General features: G+C 40.0%; 1 protein-coding gene across 2 annotated transcripts in view; it reads right to left on the bottom strand.

Moving 5' to 3' along the window:
- Positions 1-15,411: 15,411 nt before the first annotated feature.
- CERS5 (ceramide synthase 5) overlaps positions 15,412-16,675 on the bottom strand; it is a 33,501-nt gene continuing 32,237 nt past the window's right edge. For both annotated transcript variants that reach the window (XM_070740532.1, XM_070740531.1), the window contains one exon: positions 15,412-16,493. In XM_070740532.1, coding sequence (XP_070596633.1) covers positions 16,344-16,493 — 150 coding nt within the window. In that variant the 3' untranslated portion in view covers positions 15,412-16,343. The remainder of the gene's footprint in view (positions 16,494-16,675) is intronic.

Genomic DNA, 16,675 nt, shown 5'->3' with positions numbered 1-16,675 from the left:
TCGCAGCTACATTCTGCACGATCTGAAGTTTCCGAACACTCTTCAAAGGTAGCCCCATGTAGAGAGCATTACAGTAGACAAACCTCGAGGTAATGAGAGCATGAGTGACTGTGAGCAGTGAGTCCCGGTCCAGATAGGGCCGCAACTGGTGCACCAGGCGAACCTGGGCAAACGCCCCCCTCGCCACAGCTGAAAGATGGTTCTCTAATGTAAGCTGTGGATCGAGGAGGACGCCCAAGTTGCGGACCCTCTTTGAGGGGGTCAATAATTCCCCCCCGGGTTATGGACGGACAGATGGAATTGTCCCTGGGAGGCAAAACCCACAGCCACTCTGTCTTATCAGGGTTGAGTTTGAGTCTGTTAACACCCATCCAGACCCTAACAGCCTCCAGGCACCGGCACATCACTTCCACTGCTTCGTTGACTGGACAAATTGTTTCCTTCTTTCTGTTCTTGCTATATAAAATGGAGATTCTCATGATTGCAAGATCAGAATAAAAGAGAACAGAAAGTCCCCAGATACTTTCTGTTCCGTTAGCAAAAGTTCTCAGGGCAAAAGCTTTTAGGATCCAGACTTGGCACCGAAGAATAGAAGATGGATTTCCTAATGGCAGAAGGCTTTCCCACCACTTTTGCTAGATAGATGTCTTTCCCCTTTCTGAAGTGACCTTTTCAGTCCTGCCTGCCTCCCAATAGCAATTTAATCTGCTGATGGGACAGAAGTTGTGCCTTTTATTAGACACTCAAGATGCTCTTTGACCTTTTTAATCAGTCAGTTAAAAGAATTAAATTAAAGGGGAGGGAGGAAACTATTTGTGGCCTCATGATTTCTGCCATAGTGGATTCACACGATTCATGGGACTTCATGAATTCATACGATTCTAGGAATTTCTCTAGAATGACTGTAATTGAAGGCACAATTATTATATATTTCGTAAAAAATAAATTCCGCACACATCCCAGGGTAAATCAGGGAAAACCCTGTATGTGAGGCTATGAAATAATATAACATCATGCTATGGAAACTTAAGGGAATTTGTATTATTAAATGTACTTATTTAATTGGATTTGTATGCTGCCCCTCTCTCTTTTAAAAAAATGTTTAAAAGTTTGGATAATTATGTAGTTACTTACCAAGAACATCTACATTATATTAAAATAATCAAAATATCTCCCCAAGGCATGTCACAACTTTTGAGCACCCATCGTGTTTGGAAATTGAAAGCTGAAAAATTTGACAGGCCCAAAGAACCATAACCATGCTAGAGAGACTTGTTCCAAGTTATCCTGTGTAATATCTCAATAATTATTCCTTCCCCCACCTCCCCCAAGAAAAAGTCAACCTATAGTTACGGTCAAGTAATTAGTCTGAAAAGGACCTCCTGCCAAATGAAGAATGATTTCAGCCATGCTTTATCAGCCAGATGGTCTATGAGGACTAGATTAGGCCATTCTTCATATCAGCCTGTTTTCTCTTTTTCTTCTCATTTAGCAAAAGGACAAGGCGTACCTCTGCATAGTACAGTACATTTTTTTAGGGAATCACTGAGTGACCCTCCACATCAAGAAGAAACACACAGCCCTGGTGAATCATGTTTCTAAATGGCATTTAAAAGCAGGTCTTGGCAACATATTCATTGTGCAGCTTAGAAAGCATACATGGGATTTTCACAGAACCATAAAAACAGTCCTCGCCTCAAGAGTTTTTTATTAAAAGTTCAAAAACACTAAATGGAAAACATGCTTCTATTCCATATTTAACAAAATAGATTTTTTTTAAAAAATACCATTTTTTCTCTCTGCATGCCAACTGTTCCTGGTTATTCATGTATGTACTGAAGAATCTTGCAGCCAATTAGCTTATGAACAGTGATCGATCAAATGCCCTTTTTGTATGAAACTTGAAAAACTTGGTTATTATTCAGAGGAAGTAACCAACATATCTCAGGTGAAAATATAATTTCTACGCTGGCTTTGGTGTAGACATCAACCAGATTAATAAACTTTAGCCACGGTATATATCCAGAATCTGACCTTTCTGAACATTATAGAATACAATGTGTGATTTTTTTTCCAAATGGCAAAATCATTTAGTTAGATATCTCAGGCTTTAAACAATTTAAAAATATGTGACTGGCTATTAGTGTCTGTAATATTTCCTGCCATGCTCACAAATGACTTATCCAATGGACGTTTGTTGTTATAATTGTCTTGAACAAGGCACCAGGGATATCATGCAAGTATTTAGAGCTGTCAGTTGGAAAGGGATCTTTTTACTAAAATTATCTATACGTTGCAGGATTTCAAGATATATGTTTCTGAACCACTTAATGATAACTTTCCAATTTCTTTTAGGACTTAACTTCTCGTGAAAGTTATAGATTTGCTTTTTAATCTGACAATTCTAACTGGCTTTCAATTGTATCAATAGTTGGGGTGAAATTATCTTAATGCTGACCACAGCTGAGAAATAACACTTACTTAAGAGAAATGATGAACTGCCCAAACAGAGAAAGCTGTGCTCTGAAATACTCCTAGGTCTAGATGACAGTTCTCCTGCCCTTTGCTGTTGCTATAAAAAGTTCCCTTTGCCATTTGGAGTTATATTCTGCCAGCACAGCAGTCTGTTAAGGGCTGTTCTCAGTCTTGGGAGGGGAAAAAAAGGACAGTGTAAGGTAGACAATCCAGTATTTGTTGAACTTGGAAGGTTAAAGGCACCAGAGTTAGCAGACAGTTCTAAGAATCTGCAAATAATCATTTAATCAAGCAAAAACTGCACCCCAAGGCTACATATTTTTTAAGAAGGTGTGGATCTGTTTAATGAAAGACAGTGTTGAGAAGACAAAATTACCCTCTTTAACTGTTTCCAGGGTGAAGAATAAGTAAAACTCTTTAAAAAAAAAAAAAAAAAAAAGCAAGCATCATGCTAGAACAGATCCAGAGAAACGTGCATAAACAAGCATAAATAGATCTTGTTCTCTATCAACACATAATTAAAAATATCCTTCTGTGAGGTTCCTTGGTGACAGAAGTGAAATAATTAATATAAGGCACATGAGCAAAACTACATGCTCTGAATTATGACAGGTTTTTGAGATGTAGTACCCTAAGTATCTCTCAGTATGCATGTACTGTAATTTCAAGACTTCTTCTACATAGACACCCATGGTATCTAGAAAGAGATGGGGGGGGTCCAGAAAAGGGGTTGTTGCTTCAAAGTAATGCTATTTCCAACCACCATCCATATCCCTTTCATATATGTCACTGAATTGAAAGGCTATGCCTCTCAGCTGCTAGAGAAGTATTGATTGGCTCTGGAACGCCAAAAAATTAAGCTTTTAGGGTAGCTATATCCTTGTTCAACAATGATAAATGGGACCAGAAGTTCCATCGCTAAGCAATGTGGGTGTAAAGTGTGAGGTCACACGATGACATTGCTTAGCAACAGCAGTCCTGACACTCAACTTTGTGGTGCTTGAGCAAACCCATCCTTGCAACTTCCACCAGCAAAATCAATGGGGAAACCAGTGGGAAACCGCAAGTCCCAAGTGATTTGCAAGCAGGCCAGAGGGCAGATAGCTGGCTGCTGCCAGGTGATGGAGCTTGCGGAAAGACTCCAAGATTCAATAAAGAAAAAGAGTGCCAGGAATAGGTTATTGTGAAAAAGAAATTAAAAAGTAAATTATGTAGAAATTATGGTACAAATTAAGTAAATTATGGGACACTGTGGATATCATAGATGCTCACCGGTTGTGAAATATCCATATCCTATGACGACAGTGTTCTGTCTGGGTGCCCCCAGACTTCAACACCAACTGGAAAAAGCAGCCAGACACGCTGGTAAAAGCAAAAGCACTTTATAGTTTGAAAAATAAACACAGAGAAAAACCTGTTCTTCCCAACAGGCAGGCTATGAGACTTCACAGCAGAGTCCTGATGGCCAGACAATACAGCAGACTTCTTGCTGGCACACCCACCACTGTAGAGAATAAGACCCACACCTTTTTCCCCCAAGGTTTCAGTATTCAAAGTCACAAACCAGAATTCCAAGACGCCAAAGATCACAGCCAGGTCCCAGGACTCCCAAAGATAATACTGTACTCCACAAGCCAGGAAGGGTGGGTCTGCCATTTCAGCCTTTCCAGAGAGCACCACACCCAAACCCAGCTGTTGCCTCTTTAGTGCTGAAAGTACCTGGCTAATTGTCCCCTTCATTGTGTTGCTCTTCTCTGCCGGAGATCTATGATTGCTTGTGCATTTTCATCTAAGGAATCCAGGCTGCTTGCTGGGGAGAGCTCTCTCTCGGGGGACTCTGGCTGTCCTCCCTCTCCCTCAGCCTGAGATTCCTCCTCCCCGTCTGCCTGAACCTCCTGTTCCTCATCCTCCCCCTCTGAGCAGGAAGCCGGCAGAGGATCAGCCGTTCCCTAAGGGGCCTCAGACGGAATCACAACAGACAGTGACACTTAGGCAACTGCAACTTCAAAGATCAGTCATAAATCTCCTTTTTCAGAGCTGTCCCAACTTTGAATAATCACTGAACAAGTGGTTGGCAAGCAAGGACTATCTGTATTGACTTTGCAAGTAAAACGAGTTTGACTAATACATTTTTGGAATAGGGAATAGCACTAGGTACATTTTATTAAACTATTTCAACTCTTCCTTTTTAGTAAATGCAAAAGCATAAGTAAGCCCTTGTGGATACAATGAGGCTGGCTACTACATAATGGGAAATGAGGCTAGATGTGACATACTGTTAATTGCTGTCAAAACATGGTAGCCCTATGGCAGGGCTGTCAAATTCATGGCCCAGGTCATGCACTGCCCATGCCCATGCTCGGTTTAGCGAAGGGGGGGCAAGTCCTAATACATCATGTGATGCTGCCGTGATGTGAGTTTGACACCCCTGTCCTAGGGATAATTATTTCTAGAACAACATCTATCACCATGCTGATCTTTCCTTTTTGCATTTTCTAAGCACAATACTTTTCTCTAACCTTTCTTTTTGCATCATGTGTCCAAAACAGGAAAATTATAGTATAGTTATATGTTTACGCCTGATTTCCTCCAACAATGATTGATTGTTCTTTCACCAGCAGACAATGGTACCCATTGTACCCTTCAACAAGTAATTCTGAAGAATTGATTTTATTTCCAACTTATTTCTTCATTGTCCAATTTAAGACAGTGGCATGTTATCATGTCCAATTTTGCCCTTATCAAGACTTCCTCAGTATATTATTAATTTCTAGAGATATGACAGTATTAGACTGTTGTAACAAAAAAAAAACATTCTTGGAATATTCAGCTTTCAGTTTAAAACTTCTTGTAACTTTTCTACTCTTATATTATTCCTAGTGCTTTATCACCGTGAAGGTTGTTCTGATGAAAATTTTTCTCACTCCCATTAAAGATATCTTAAAATATTAATAATATTTGACACATTTTAATAAGGTAGCGCATCTTCCATTTATGCTAACCATATTTTCTGCAATCGAGTTTGCATTAACTTTGCATTAACATTAACTTTGTATCCCTTGTGTGCTCGTGCATTGTTGTGGTTGAAGCTGAAGTAGTAATTGAAAGGTAGGACATTGTGGCAGTTGATTTTGTGAAGTACATTTAGATCAGTAACTTGGAAGGCAACGTAACTCTAAGTTATCTAAGCCCCAAATTTCAAGTCTGGCGGCATAAGGAATTCTGTTGCGAGTAGCTTAACTAGATTATTCAACTAGACTGTCCTTATGTTTTTACATAGTCTAGTGCAGGGGTAGACAAAGTTGGCTTTTCTATGACTTGTGGACTTCAACTCCCAGAATTCCTAAGCCAATCATGCTAGGTCAGGAATTCTGGGAGCTGAAGTCTACATGTCATAGAAGAGTCAACTTTATCTATCCCTGCCTCTAGACCAGGGGTCTCCGACCATGGCAACTTTAAGCCTAGAGGACTTCAATTCCCAGAATTCCTGAGCCAATCATGCTACGTCAGGAATTCTGGGAGTTGAAGTCCACATGTCATAGAAGAGCCAACTTTGCCTACCCTTGGTCTAGTGTTTTTTCTATCATTCCCTTGATACTCATATCAAGCACAAAATAATGATGAAATTCTTCTAAAAATATTGGCAATTTTTATCTAATACTGTACAAGCTAAACCAAATCCAAAAAACACACAGTCTAAATAAAAAAGAATTAAAAGCAGCAAGAGGCTAAACAAATCTTGAATTTCTACAGAGGGGAAACTCTTACATGGTATTGCTGGATGGCCAAACTAATCAGGATTTGTAAAAAGAAAGAAGTCCTCCTAAGTCAAAATAAATATACAAATGCCCCACCCTACTATTGCTAGAAAACGATCAGAAGTTACTTGTTGACTGGTGAAGTACAGAACATGGAAGTCAGCAGCTCTGCAGATCTTTTGAATTGAGTATCTTTAATATCTGAAGTTGCTGAAGTTCCCTACTCAGGTTCGCTATTAAAGCGAAGAAAAATACTTCGTTAGAGTTGGTTGACCTGTGGACGTCCTCTTGTAAAAGGAGCGCCGCTAGCCAGGCTATTTGCCATCGTTGGAATGAACTAATAAAAAGAGTAACTTCCCTGTGTTCCCTCCGTTTCTAATCGGGTGTAAAACTCTAGCTCACTCCAGCGATATTGAGGCGCTTAACCAGGGCTATTTACATCGGGGGGAAAGCGGACCGCAAGAGACCAATAAGGGACAAATGTTGGTTATAGGAACGAATCTATTACCAACTCGTGATCGGTCTGTATTTTGCGCCGTAACCCTACTTTAAGCACATTTCCCTTCCACATGGAATCGGAAATCCTGAGGCTGGGAACCTCATTAAAAAAACTACAAGCCCCAGTATGCACCGCAACATCGGCACAGCCTTAGGACAAGCCTCGTGAAAAGATACTAGCAACCATAGAGTTATAGCAATTAGACTCCACCATGGCGGGGTCTCCAACCTTGGCCACTTGAAGACTTGTGGACTCCAACTCCCAGAATTCTTCACCCAGCCAGCTGAGGAACTCTGGGAGTTGAAGTCCACAAGTCTTCAAGTGGGCAAGGTTGAAAACTCATGAAGTTCCATGGAATATAATAGTATACTGTTCAAAAAAATAAAGGGAGCACTCAAAGAACATATCCTAGATCTTAACGAATGAAATATTCTCATTGAATACTTTGTTCTGTACAAAGTTGAATGTGCACAACAGCATAGGAAATTGATTAACTTTTAATTAACTTTTAAAACTTGACTTCAACTCCCAGAGTTCCTCAGCCAGCTTTGTTGTTGCTTTGCTGGCTTGAGGAACTCTGGGAGTTGAAGTCCACAAGTCTTAAAGTTGCCACGGTTGGAGGGACCCGTGTTGTTAAAGCACATAGACACACGAGCGTCTGTACAATTTGGCGGAAGCCCGATTTTCACGTTCTGGGAGTGGATTGGGGCGAGGAAGTCCAAAAGTCTTTCTCTTGCGGCCTTTCACACTCTAGCGGCTTCGGGATCTAATCCGAGAAACGCATTACATATAATAGGCTGTTTAAAATTCATTTGAAAGCATTTCCTCAAGTAAAACCTAAGCCGACCACCTCAGTAATCCCTTCTGAGTTGCTATCTCTGAGTTTGCGCGAGAGCATGAAACCCCATTAGACACTACATTTTAGAGCCAAGTTGGCTCTTCAATGACATATGGACTTCAACTCCCAGAATTCTGGAGCTTAGCATGATTGCCGCAGGAATTCTGGGAGTTGAAGTCCACAAGTCATAGAAGAGCCGACTGGGCCTATCCCTGTTTAGGGGAACCGCTCACGTTGGAAAGCTGGAGGAAAAAGAGTGAGCGAACGTTTTTCCGTCGCCAGGCACGGAAAGATCGGAGATCTCCACTCCCCCTCCGTCTATCTATACGAACTATCTATACGAACTATACGTCTATCTTCTGATCGGGAAAAGCTCCTTTGGCCGAGTTAGCCGAGCGGAAAGTTACTCCGCAGCCACATTGAACTCGGAAGTGCAAGCGGCGTCTCTGTATTTTGCTCGCAAGCGAAGCCGTTCCGAGCAGCGGGAAGAAAGCCTCGCGGGTACGTTTCGTGACTTGGCGGGGTATAACGAAGGACGAAGGGGAAAAGCGTCAGGCAAAGGCAGCTCCGAGCTCCCCCCACCCCCCCGCAAGGAGAAGGTTGTAGATGCTCGCCACCGCAGTCACGAGACGCCGGGAGAGACAGACGCCTCCCCCCACGCCCGAGTTCATCCTCGTGACTGTGTGGGAGCTGGGTAACGGCCAGAAAGCCTCCGTTAGGCTTTTTGGGGAAGGCCAGGGTGGGCAGGTTGCCCGAGTCAGTCTTGGTGACCGTGCAGAAAAAGTCTGCGATCCCAAAGATAGGACAGGACGTGGGAAACCCCCCCCCCCAATCGTTCTTTACCTGAGATCTCAACAATCGCAATAGCATTTAGACTTCTATACCTAGAAACATAGAAGATTTACGGCCCTTATACTATTTCCTGTATTTTACCTTAGGATGGATCTATGTTTATCCCAGGCATGTGTAAATTCAGTTACTGTGGATTTACTAACCACGTCTGCTGGAAATTTGTTCCAAGGATCTACTACTCTTTCAGTAAAATAATATTTTCTAAAGACTCATTTATGCCGCCAGCCCTGGGGTCATTAGATGCTACCCCCCCTGGCCGACGAATGTATTGTGAGCTTGTTGACTGAATGGATATGAGACCATTTTAATTAGGTTTTTAGATTATCAATTTTAATTAAATGGATTTAGGATGTGTATTGTTTCCTATATGTTGTAAGCCGCCCGGAGTCTTCGGAGAGGGGCAATATATAAATCCGATTAATAAATAATAAATACCGCTTCACAGTGCCCTGTCTAAATGGATTACAGAGAGTCAGCATACCGACCTTGGAAGGATGGAAGGCTGAGGCAACCTTGAGACTACTGAGATTCAATCTGCCAAACTGCTGGCAGCTGGTGATCAACAGAAGTAGCTTGCAGTACTTGCACTTTAACTGACATGGCCACTGCTATTATAATACGTCCCCTAAATGCTCCATCCGAAGCCTTCAGCCTTGCAATCCTGGGAGGGGTGTCAGGGCTGCGATCCCAAAGAAAGAAAGAATGTGTGTGTTTGTTTGTGTGAGAGAGGGAGGAAGGAAGGAAGGAAGGAAGGGAGAAAAAGAAAGGAAGGAAAGGAGAGAAGAGAGGAGAGGAGGAAGGGAGAGTGAGGAAGGAAGGAAGGAAGGGGAGGGAGGGAGAGAAAGAGAGAGAGATCCAAGCCCACCTCAGAGAGAATAGAATCGGAATAGGTACAGAATAGAACAGAATAGAATTCTTTATTGGCCAAGTGTGATTGGACACACAAGGAATTTGTCTTTGGTGCACATGCTCTCAGTGTGCATAAAAGAAAAGGTACATTTGTCAAGAATTATGAGGTACAACACTTAAATATTGTCATAGGGTTCAAATAAGCAATCAGGAAACAATATTAATATAAATCATAAGGATACAAGCAACAGGTTATTATTATTATTATTATTATTATTATTATTATTATTATTTAGATTTGTATTCTGCTCCTCTCCGTAGACAGTCATACAGTCATAAGTGGGAGGAGATGGGTGATAGGAACAATGAGAAAAACTAGTAGTGATAGTAATATAGGGCTGGCAGTAATGTTATTCCCGTCCATCCCCCCACACACAGGTCCCTCACCCCCACCCCCACCTCTCCTAAGGCAGCCACATCCCTTCACTAACCTGCTTTACAGCTCCGTTCTCCACCCTCATGTGCAGGGTAAGAAAAGCATTCGCTGGCTGGGGGATTCTGGGAGTTGAAGTCCAAATATCTTCAAATTGCCAAGGTTCGGAAACACTGTTTTAGTAGACTATCCGGTTAAAAAAACCCACCACTTTTTTTGCTTCATGAGAAGTTGGAAGGTCTGAACTACTGGTATTTTTATTTTATTTTATTACCGTAGTCCAAGAGACTATTTTTCTTGTCCTGAAGGTGCAGCGGAGAACAGAATTGGAAAGCAGGTTAGTGAAGGGATGTGGCTGAGGGGGCAGGTGAGGGTTTGGCCTGGGTGAAGGGCCTTCAGGTAAGCCCATGCAGGCCCTTAGGGCAGCTTTGCAGGCCCTCCCCCCACCGCCTTGTTTCATTCTTCTTTGCAACCTGAAGCCTCTCAAAGTAACTAGAACTACAGGCAATTGAGAGGCTGCATGTTGCTTCTGGGCAGAGGAAGCTTGGTCCTCTTACTCGGTTCCCCTCCACCTAGGGGTGAAGAACAGTAATATAGTCTTGTCCATCCATTGTATATTCTTCTATGAAGTTGGAATTGACTTTGGTTATAAAAGCCTAAGGATACAATTTCAGCATTCTGTATTTGGGAATACTATGAAGGCTTGCATTCACCTATGGCTTCCTGTTGGACGGTTATGTATTGATGGAGTCTGTCAGTCGTGCTGTATCGAGGCTGCCATTCCAACGGGGATGTTGAATAGAATAGAATAGAATTCTTTATTGGCCAAGTGTGATTGGACACACAGGAATTTGTCTTCTTTTTGTTGTTGTTGTTTTGAATTTGTGCGACTGCAGCCCACTTACCTTGGTGTATTGCCGGCTGTCTGCCTCTGGGTTCGCCATCATCTTCTCAGCTTGCTCCTGGGCCCACCGCCGCCACCCAGCTGAGAGGAAACCCAGAAATTGCCAGTGCTGATGTCCCACGCATGCTCGACAACCATGTGCATGTGCAATGACAGACCTCATCATTAGACATTTAGGGCCAACAATTAGATAAATGGGAGGGGGTGGAGTCACAGGATGGGATTGTGGGGTAGAGCGTAGAATCTTTAAATTGGTGTTAGGTGCACAGAGCAGCCAATACTGACAGTATTTCCCTGTACTGTAAATACATTAGATGATTGTTATTGAGTGCCAGAGTGTGGAAGACTATAGTGTTACAAGAGGAGCTACCTCATTATTGAGTGTCTTCCTTTACCACGTCCATCCAGAACCTGACAGAATCATTAATATAAACACTTCGTGCTATCTAGTAAGATAAGCTTTGATTAGAAAGTAGTAATAGAAAAAAGGACTATTGAGCTGGCATCAGAAATGAGGGGCCTTTGGGAAGAACCACTGGAGAGAACTTGAACAGAGGTGTCCTAACTAGAAAATTAAATGTCACACTGCTGAAGATGTACTGGTGGCATTAGTAAAAAGCAATAGTGGCTGGTATACAATATCTAAAATGGAAGGGGCAGGGTTACATGTCGTATTTTTCGGAGTATTAGATGCACTGGAGTATAAGATGCACCTTAGTTTTGGGGGAGGAAAATATGGAAAGTATCTGTCTATCAGATATTCATCTGGGTAGTGTCCTTAGTCTGATCAGCTTCAGCACATTATTTTATCCCCTGGTTAGGGCTTAAAAAATCTTATTTTGAGAGAGTAACAATGAAAGAGCTTGCAAACTGGTAAGAGCTGGGAACATCGTTAGCACCTGGTTAGGGCTGGAAAGAAATATTAGGAGCAAGTAGAGCAATGAAAAAAAACCCTACAAAGACTTAGGGCTTGGAAAACATTCTTCACAAAGAGTAACAATGAAAAAGCCTGCATAGTAAGAGCTGGGAAGATCATTAGCACTTAGCTAGGGCTGGAAAAAAAGCTTTTTAAAAAAAAGTTACATTCAGAGTATAAGACGCACCCAAATTTTATAACCATCTTTTGGACTGAAACTTCTGGAATAAATTCTATCTAAAAGGAGATATTTTAATAGAATAGAATACATTGTTTTTACTAACAACCAGATTGCTGTAAGGAACTGTGAATTCGCACATTGGTTTTATGGAGATATGTGAATGAGAGGAACTTTTAGCCTCTTTTAAAGCTTTTGATTGGACTGGAACAACATTTTGGATCACTAAGGGCTAATGTGCATTTCCTTGGATTAGAGTGAATGAACTTTGATACATTAAATACTAAAGACAAATCTACTTTCTGGGTCACTAGGATTTATGTGCATTTGCTTGGATTGGAGCGAATGAACTTGGAATGAACTTTGATACATTAAATATTAAAGACAAATGTATCTAAATTCATCTAAAAGGAAATAATTATAAAGATTGTAAAATAGACACTTTTGAAAGCTTATGAACTGTGATTTGGCTGTGACCTGGCTAACATAGAAGCAATATTAGCTCTTTGGTATGTTATGAAACAACTCAAAGGTATTAATATGTAATCAATTGATGGTTTGCTGTGGGGTAATTAGTTATGGTTGAAATAGGGGTTAAGAAAAATTTAAGATGAGTAAGAATTCAAGGAAGAGGAGGAAGCACTATGGCCTGAATTTAAGAAGCAGGAGAGATAATAAATGGCTAAGAAGTTAAGCTATAACGGTTAATTTGGAACAATAATCTGAAATAATAACCTGGGACACCCAGAGGATGAAAACATAATTTTTTAGTGGTAGCACTAGGGAAAGAATATATATCCATAATATGGTAATAGGTTGGTATCTTTAAAAATACAGAATAATAGACATAGAATGATATAAAGAAATAATATTAGGATGGAGCACTATCAGAGTAAAAGTGAGAAGAAAATTTAGGTCTGTCAGTTATGACTTAAGGAGAAGCACTCAAGGTAAAAGGAGGAAGAGAAAATAGGAAGTGAAGAGAGAGTAGAAGAGAGAGGAACTGGAAGAAAAGAGGGAGAGAAGATGGATGGAGAGAAAGAAAGGAAAGAGTAAAAAAGTAGGAAGAGGAGAGAAAGGTAGAGGTTAGGGTTAGGGTTAGACAAAAAAATGGTGCAAAGCACGATATTGATTTATTATTGACTGATTTAAAATGTATATGTGTACCACTGATTATTTTAAGGCATGTGCATATTGATGTATGGAGGTTGTGGACAAAAATGAAAGAAATTCTTTTAAAAAAAGAATATGCCTCCTCTAAGTCCTCCTCCTCCTTTAGGCTATCACAATTTCAACTTATATGAAATATATTGAACGGAAATATCTTCCAAACATCAGATTTTTTAAATTACTGCCATCATTTCTTGCAGGCTTGAGCATTAAGTGGGCTGCCTGCAGTGCTAAACTCTACAGGCAGCCATTGCCAATTTACTATCAACAGTTTGGAGACAGCAAGTGGAGCTATAAAGGAGAGAAACCTGTATCTGACATATATGAATGGCTCCTGGGTTTATTCATAAGAAAGCATCTTATGAATAAGATGCAAAACCCAAGAACCATTGCATCCTATGAGAATAAAAGAAATCTGAGCTTCTGGCTTCTATCCTAGGACTCTGGTTGGTTGCTTGACCTTCCAGGAAAACAACAGTTGCTTCAATATTGTTAAATCAGAGGGAGATTGCTTTAACTTTTTCTCCCTACCTACCATTCTGCTGAGAGGGATCTTTAAATACTGTGTGTGCATCTATTAGGCCTCATGACTCACCAGCCAAGATCACATGTGGCCTTTAAGGCAAAAAAGGTCAGCTTTCTTTTCTTAATAGTTTTGCATGAGGAGTGTTTTGTCCTAGCATCACTATAATTCAGTGTGAGGCTTGTCTATGGACGCTCTCAATCATCCAGGTCACATGATTCTCTTAGTTCAAGAACTGGAGAAAATAATTCATATTTTCAATTACCAATATAGGGCTGTTATTTAAGCAGCAAAATGTCTCTTAAAGGATTTCATTGCTCTTCACACACACACACATCTGGAATTTCTTTATCTAGACAAGCCTACAGGCTCTAAGTGCTGTTTTACCATTGCACAGCCCTCTTTTCATGGATTCATGCAGAAAATTTTAATTGCTGCAGATTCATATCTCATTTTTAGCACCTTGTATGATTTGTCTATAAAAGCTATCCTGAACCAATCACGTTTTGAATGAGATACTACGTTCTAAGGATAGATTTTAAATGTGTTTTTTTCCCCAGAATTTAGAAAAACAGAAAATCGACAGCCAAAAGATTGAATGTTCCATTGAGTGCATTTTGAATTATTTTTTAAATTTTGTCAGATGGTCATGTGATTACACCAAGCATGTTTAAACTCAATTATTGATGACTGACTCATCTCTACTGGAAGTTGATTCCAAGCTTCCACTGCTGTTTTTGTGAAGTAATTTTATGAACTTTATGTAATGTTCGGCTATAAGAAGAGATAAAATTTTAAGTATTTTTTCTCAACTATCGTGGAGAAGGTCCACTTATTAAATATCATGATAGAAATAGAGCTGCCTTTTCTGATCAAGGAGGTGATTCTATTTTTTTAGCCACATTAATTTGGTTTGATCTTTTCAGCTAAACTCCAAAATATCCATGTACCACTAGTCTTTTAATAAGTTCTATACAAAGTGTATATTAAAAGGCTTGTGTTTGTCTCCTCCAAGGTGTCCTAATTTTGATTTAAGCTCTTTGCTTTTTTTTACAGCAAAATGATTTCTGCAAAGCAACTGGCTGACTTCGGCTACAAGACATTTTCGAGTTCCATGGTTCTTCTTACTCTATATGGTGGCTTCCTCCTGAGTAATGGTGTATATCGGGCATATAAGAGGAATAAGCAACTGAAGGAGCAAGGGATAAATGTTGATGTTAATAAGCAATGAACACTTAACACCTCATAGTATGTCTAATGAATGGAAGATTGGTGTGTTTTATCAGAAACTTCTGGGATTTTCTGCCGTGAGGAGTGGGAATTTCAAATTGTGTTGAAAAAGTGAAAATTATCTGTATGATTCTACAGTCATTCGATTCTTTGCTCAGTTTCTCAATCCTACAATAGAAACTGTGAAGCAACTATTAAAATATGTATTTATAGACAATTTACAATGTTATTTCTTTGTGGCCTTAAAAGAAACCCCTCTCAAACAGAATCAACTCATTAGACCAGAGTAAGGTTTTCATTCTTACTAACTTCCTGTCCCAATTTTAAAACAATGTCTATATCTCACATCTCAAGTTGTTTCTTTTGGCATAGAGAAGTTTATGTAGCTCTTGAAAGATGTGAATTTCTTGGATGATTTATTCCATGACCCTTCTTTGATTATAATTAGATCCTTCTATTTCATTAGTACTTTAAATCTATTTGCTACATAGTATGCAGATAGTTTTGCTTTCCATTTCCATTGCACTAGGATAAAAATAAAAAGTAGTGAAGAAAATTATATTTAAACAGTCTGAGAGTCAATATAGGATCATCATCCATAGCAGCAGCAGCAGCAGCAGCCCATACTGAAGGGTTACATCAGCAATCATACCTACTGAGATACAAACATGAGCTATTTGTTTTGTGATGTTAAAATGATAGTTATTTTTTCATTCAGCAAGCAATGTTATGTCAAGACTGGAGTGAAAATTACCTTTCTCAATAAAACAAAATCCATAGATCCTATTCATCAAGGATTTTTTTTTAATCACAGAGTAAACAATTATATAAAATGATGAAAATTCAGGGGATTTCCAAAGCCCAAGTCCTATCAACACTTTCCCCATCTTCCATCTCCTTTGAAGTACCGTTGAATAAAAGGCAAGTGGGGGCAGGAGACCCATCCAGTCCCTGTGAGACAGCCACTGCGTCCCAGCAGTATTACACAAGATTGAGGTTCGTCCAAGATAGCACTTTTCTTCTGAAAACATGGGTACGTTTGCAACTTATCACTGGTCATCCCTATCTATAATCCTATCACTGAAAACTACTCATCTCATTTTGTAATTTTTAAATGAATTCAAATCCAGAATTGGTATGGAAAGCAGGATTGTGTAGGAAATCACAATGAAGACTTTCGAGATGCTGCACCATTCAAGGAAAATAATAAAATGCCAGCTTCATCTTTCTTATGACTTGGTAAGATGACATGAGGAAAAAAAAATCTTTGCCATTGATATGCCATGCACTAATAAGCAAACCCTTCACTCTATCTGTACCACAATCCTCAGGTCGTTTAGGTGTAGTCCAGTAGGTCCTAAAAGAAATATGGACTGATAGATTGTTGTCCAAAAATCTTGGAATGCCAAAAAGCAGACAGAACCTGTTGGTGATCAAGTTTAACAACAACAACAAAAATTCTGAAGCCTTTCTCTCCTCTCTTACACATTTCAACAAACATTAAATACAAAATGGCTTATTTTCTTTAAACGTTAAAGTTGAAAAAGGTTTTGCACTAGTAAACAGCTTCTTCATCTTGTGCAAAACCGCCCGTGCTGTCCTATTTCAGATTCACTGGAGGATTTGGGAGTGGTGAGGCAGTTGATTAAAAACTTGTAACTGGGCATTTCTAGATATTTGAATTCAAATCTTTGGATTGCAGGGCAGCTGTCCCGTTTTTACTCTTCTGCCCACTGGTCACTAGTTACATGGCCATTTATCCGATTGCGATCATTGCTTGAAGTGTTAGTAATTCTTTTTCTGTTCTTTGAAGTCACATCATCATCTTCAGAGCTGCTCTCTACATCACTGCGCTCATCTTTTGATACCTGATAAAAAGAAGCAGAAGTATACCACAAATAAGGACTTTAAAAATAGCTAAGCTCATATACAGGAGATGCTTGTTCTTTAAATGGTATGGTTTTGGTTAATAATGGAACTGAAGAACTTAAGAACACCAGGAAACTAGACGGCCTCAGAAATAAGCTTGAAATGTTTGCTCAAAAAATGA

The sequence above is a fragment of the Erythrolamprus reginae genome, chromosome 2, assembly GCF_031021105.1.
Source record: "Erythrolamprus reginae isolate rEryReg1 chromosome 2, rEryReg1.hap1, whole genome shotgun sequence".
NCBI classification, from domain to species: Eukaryota; Metazoa; Chordata; class Lepidosauria; order Squamata; family Dipsadidae; genus Erythrolamprus; species Erythrolamprus reginae.
Note: the sequence above shows the minus strand (reverse complement) of the source record. Positions and strands in the feature narration are given on the sequence as shown.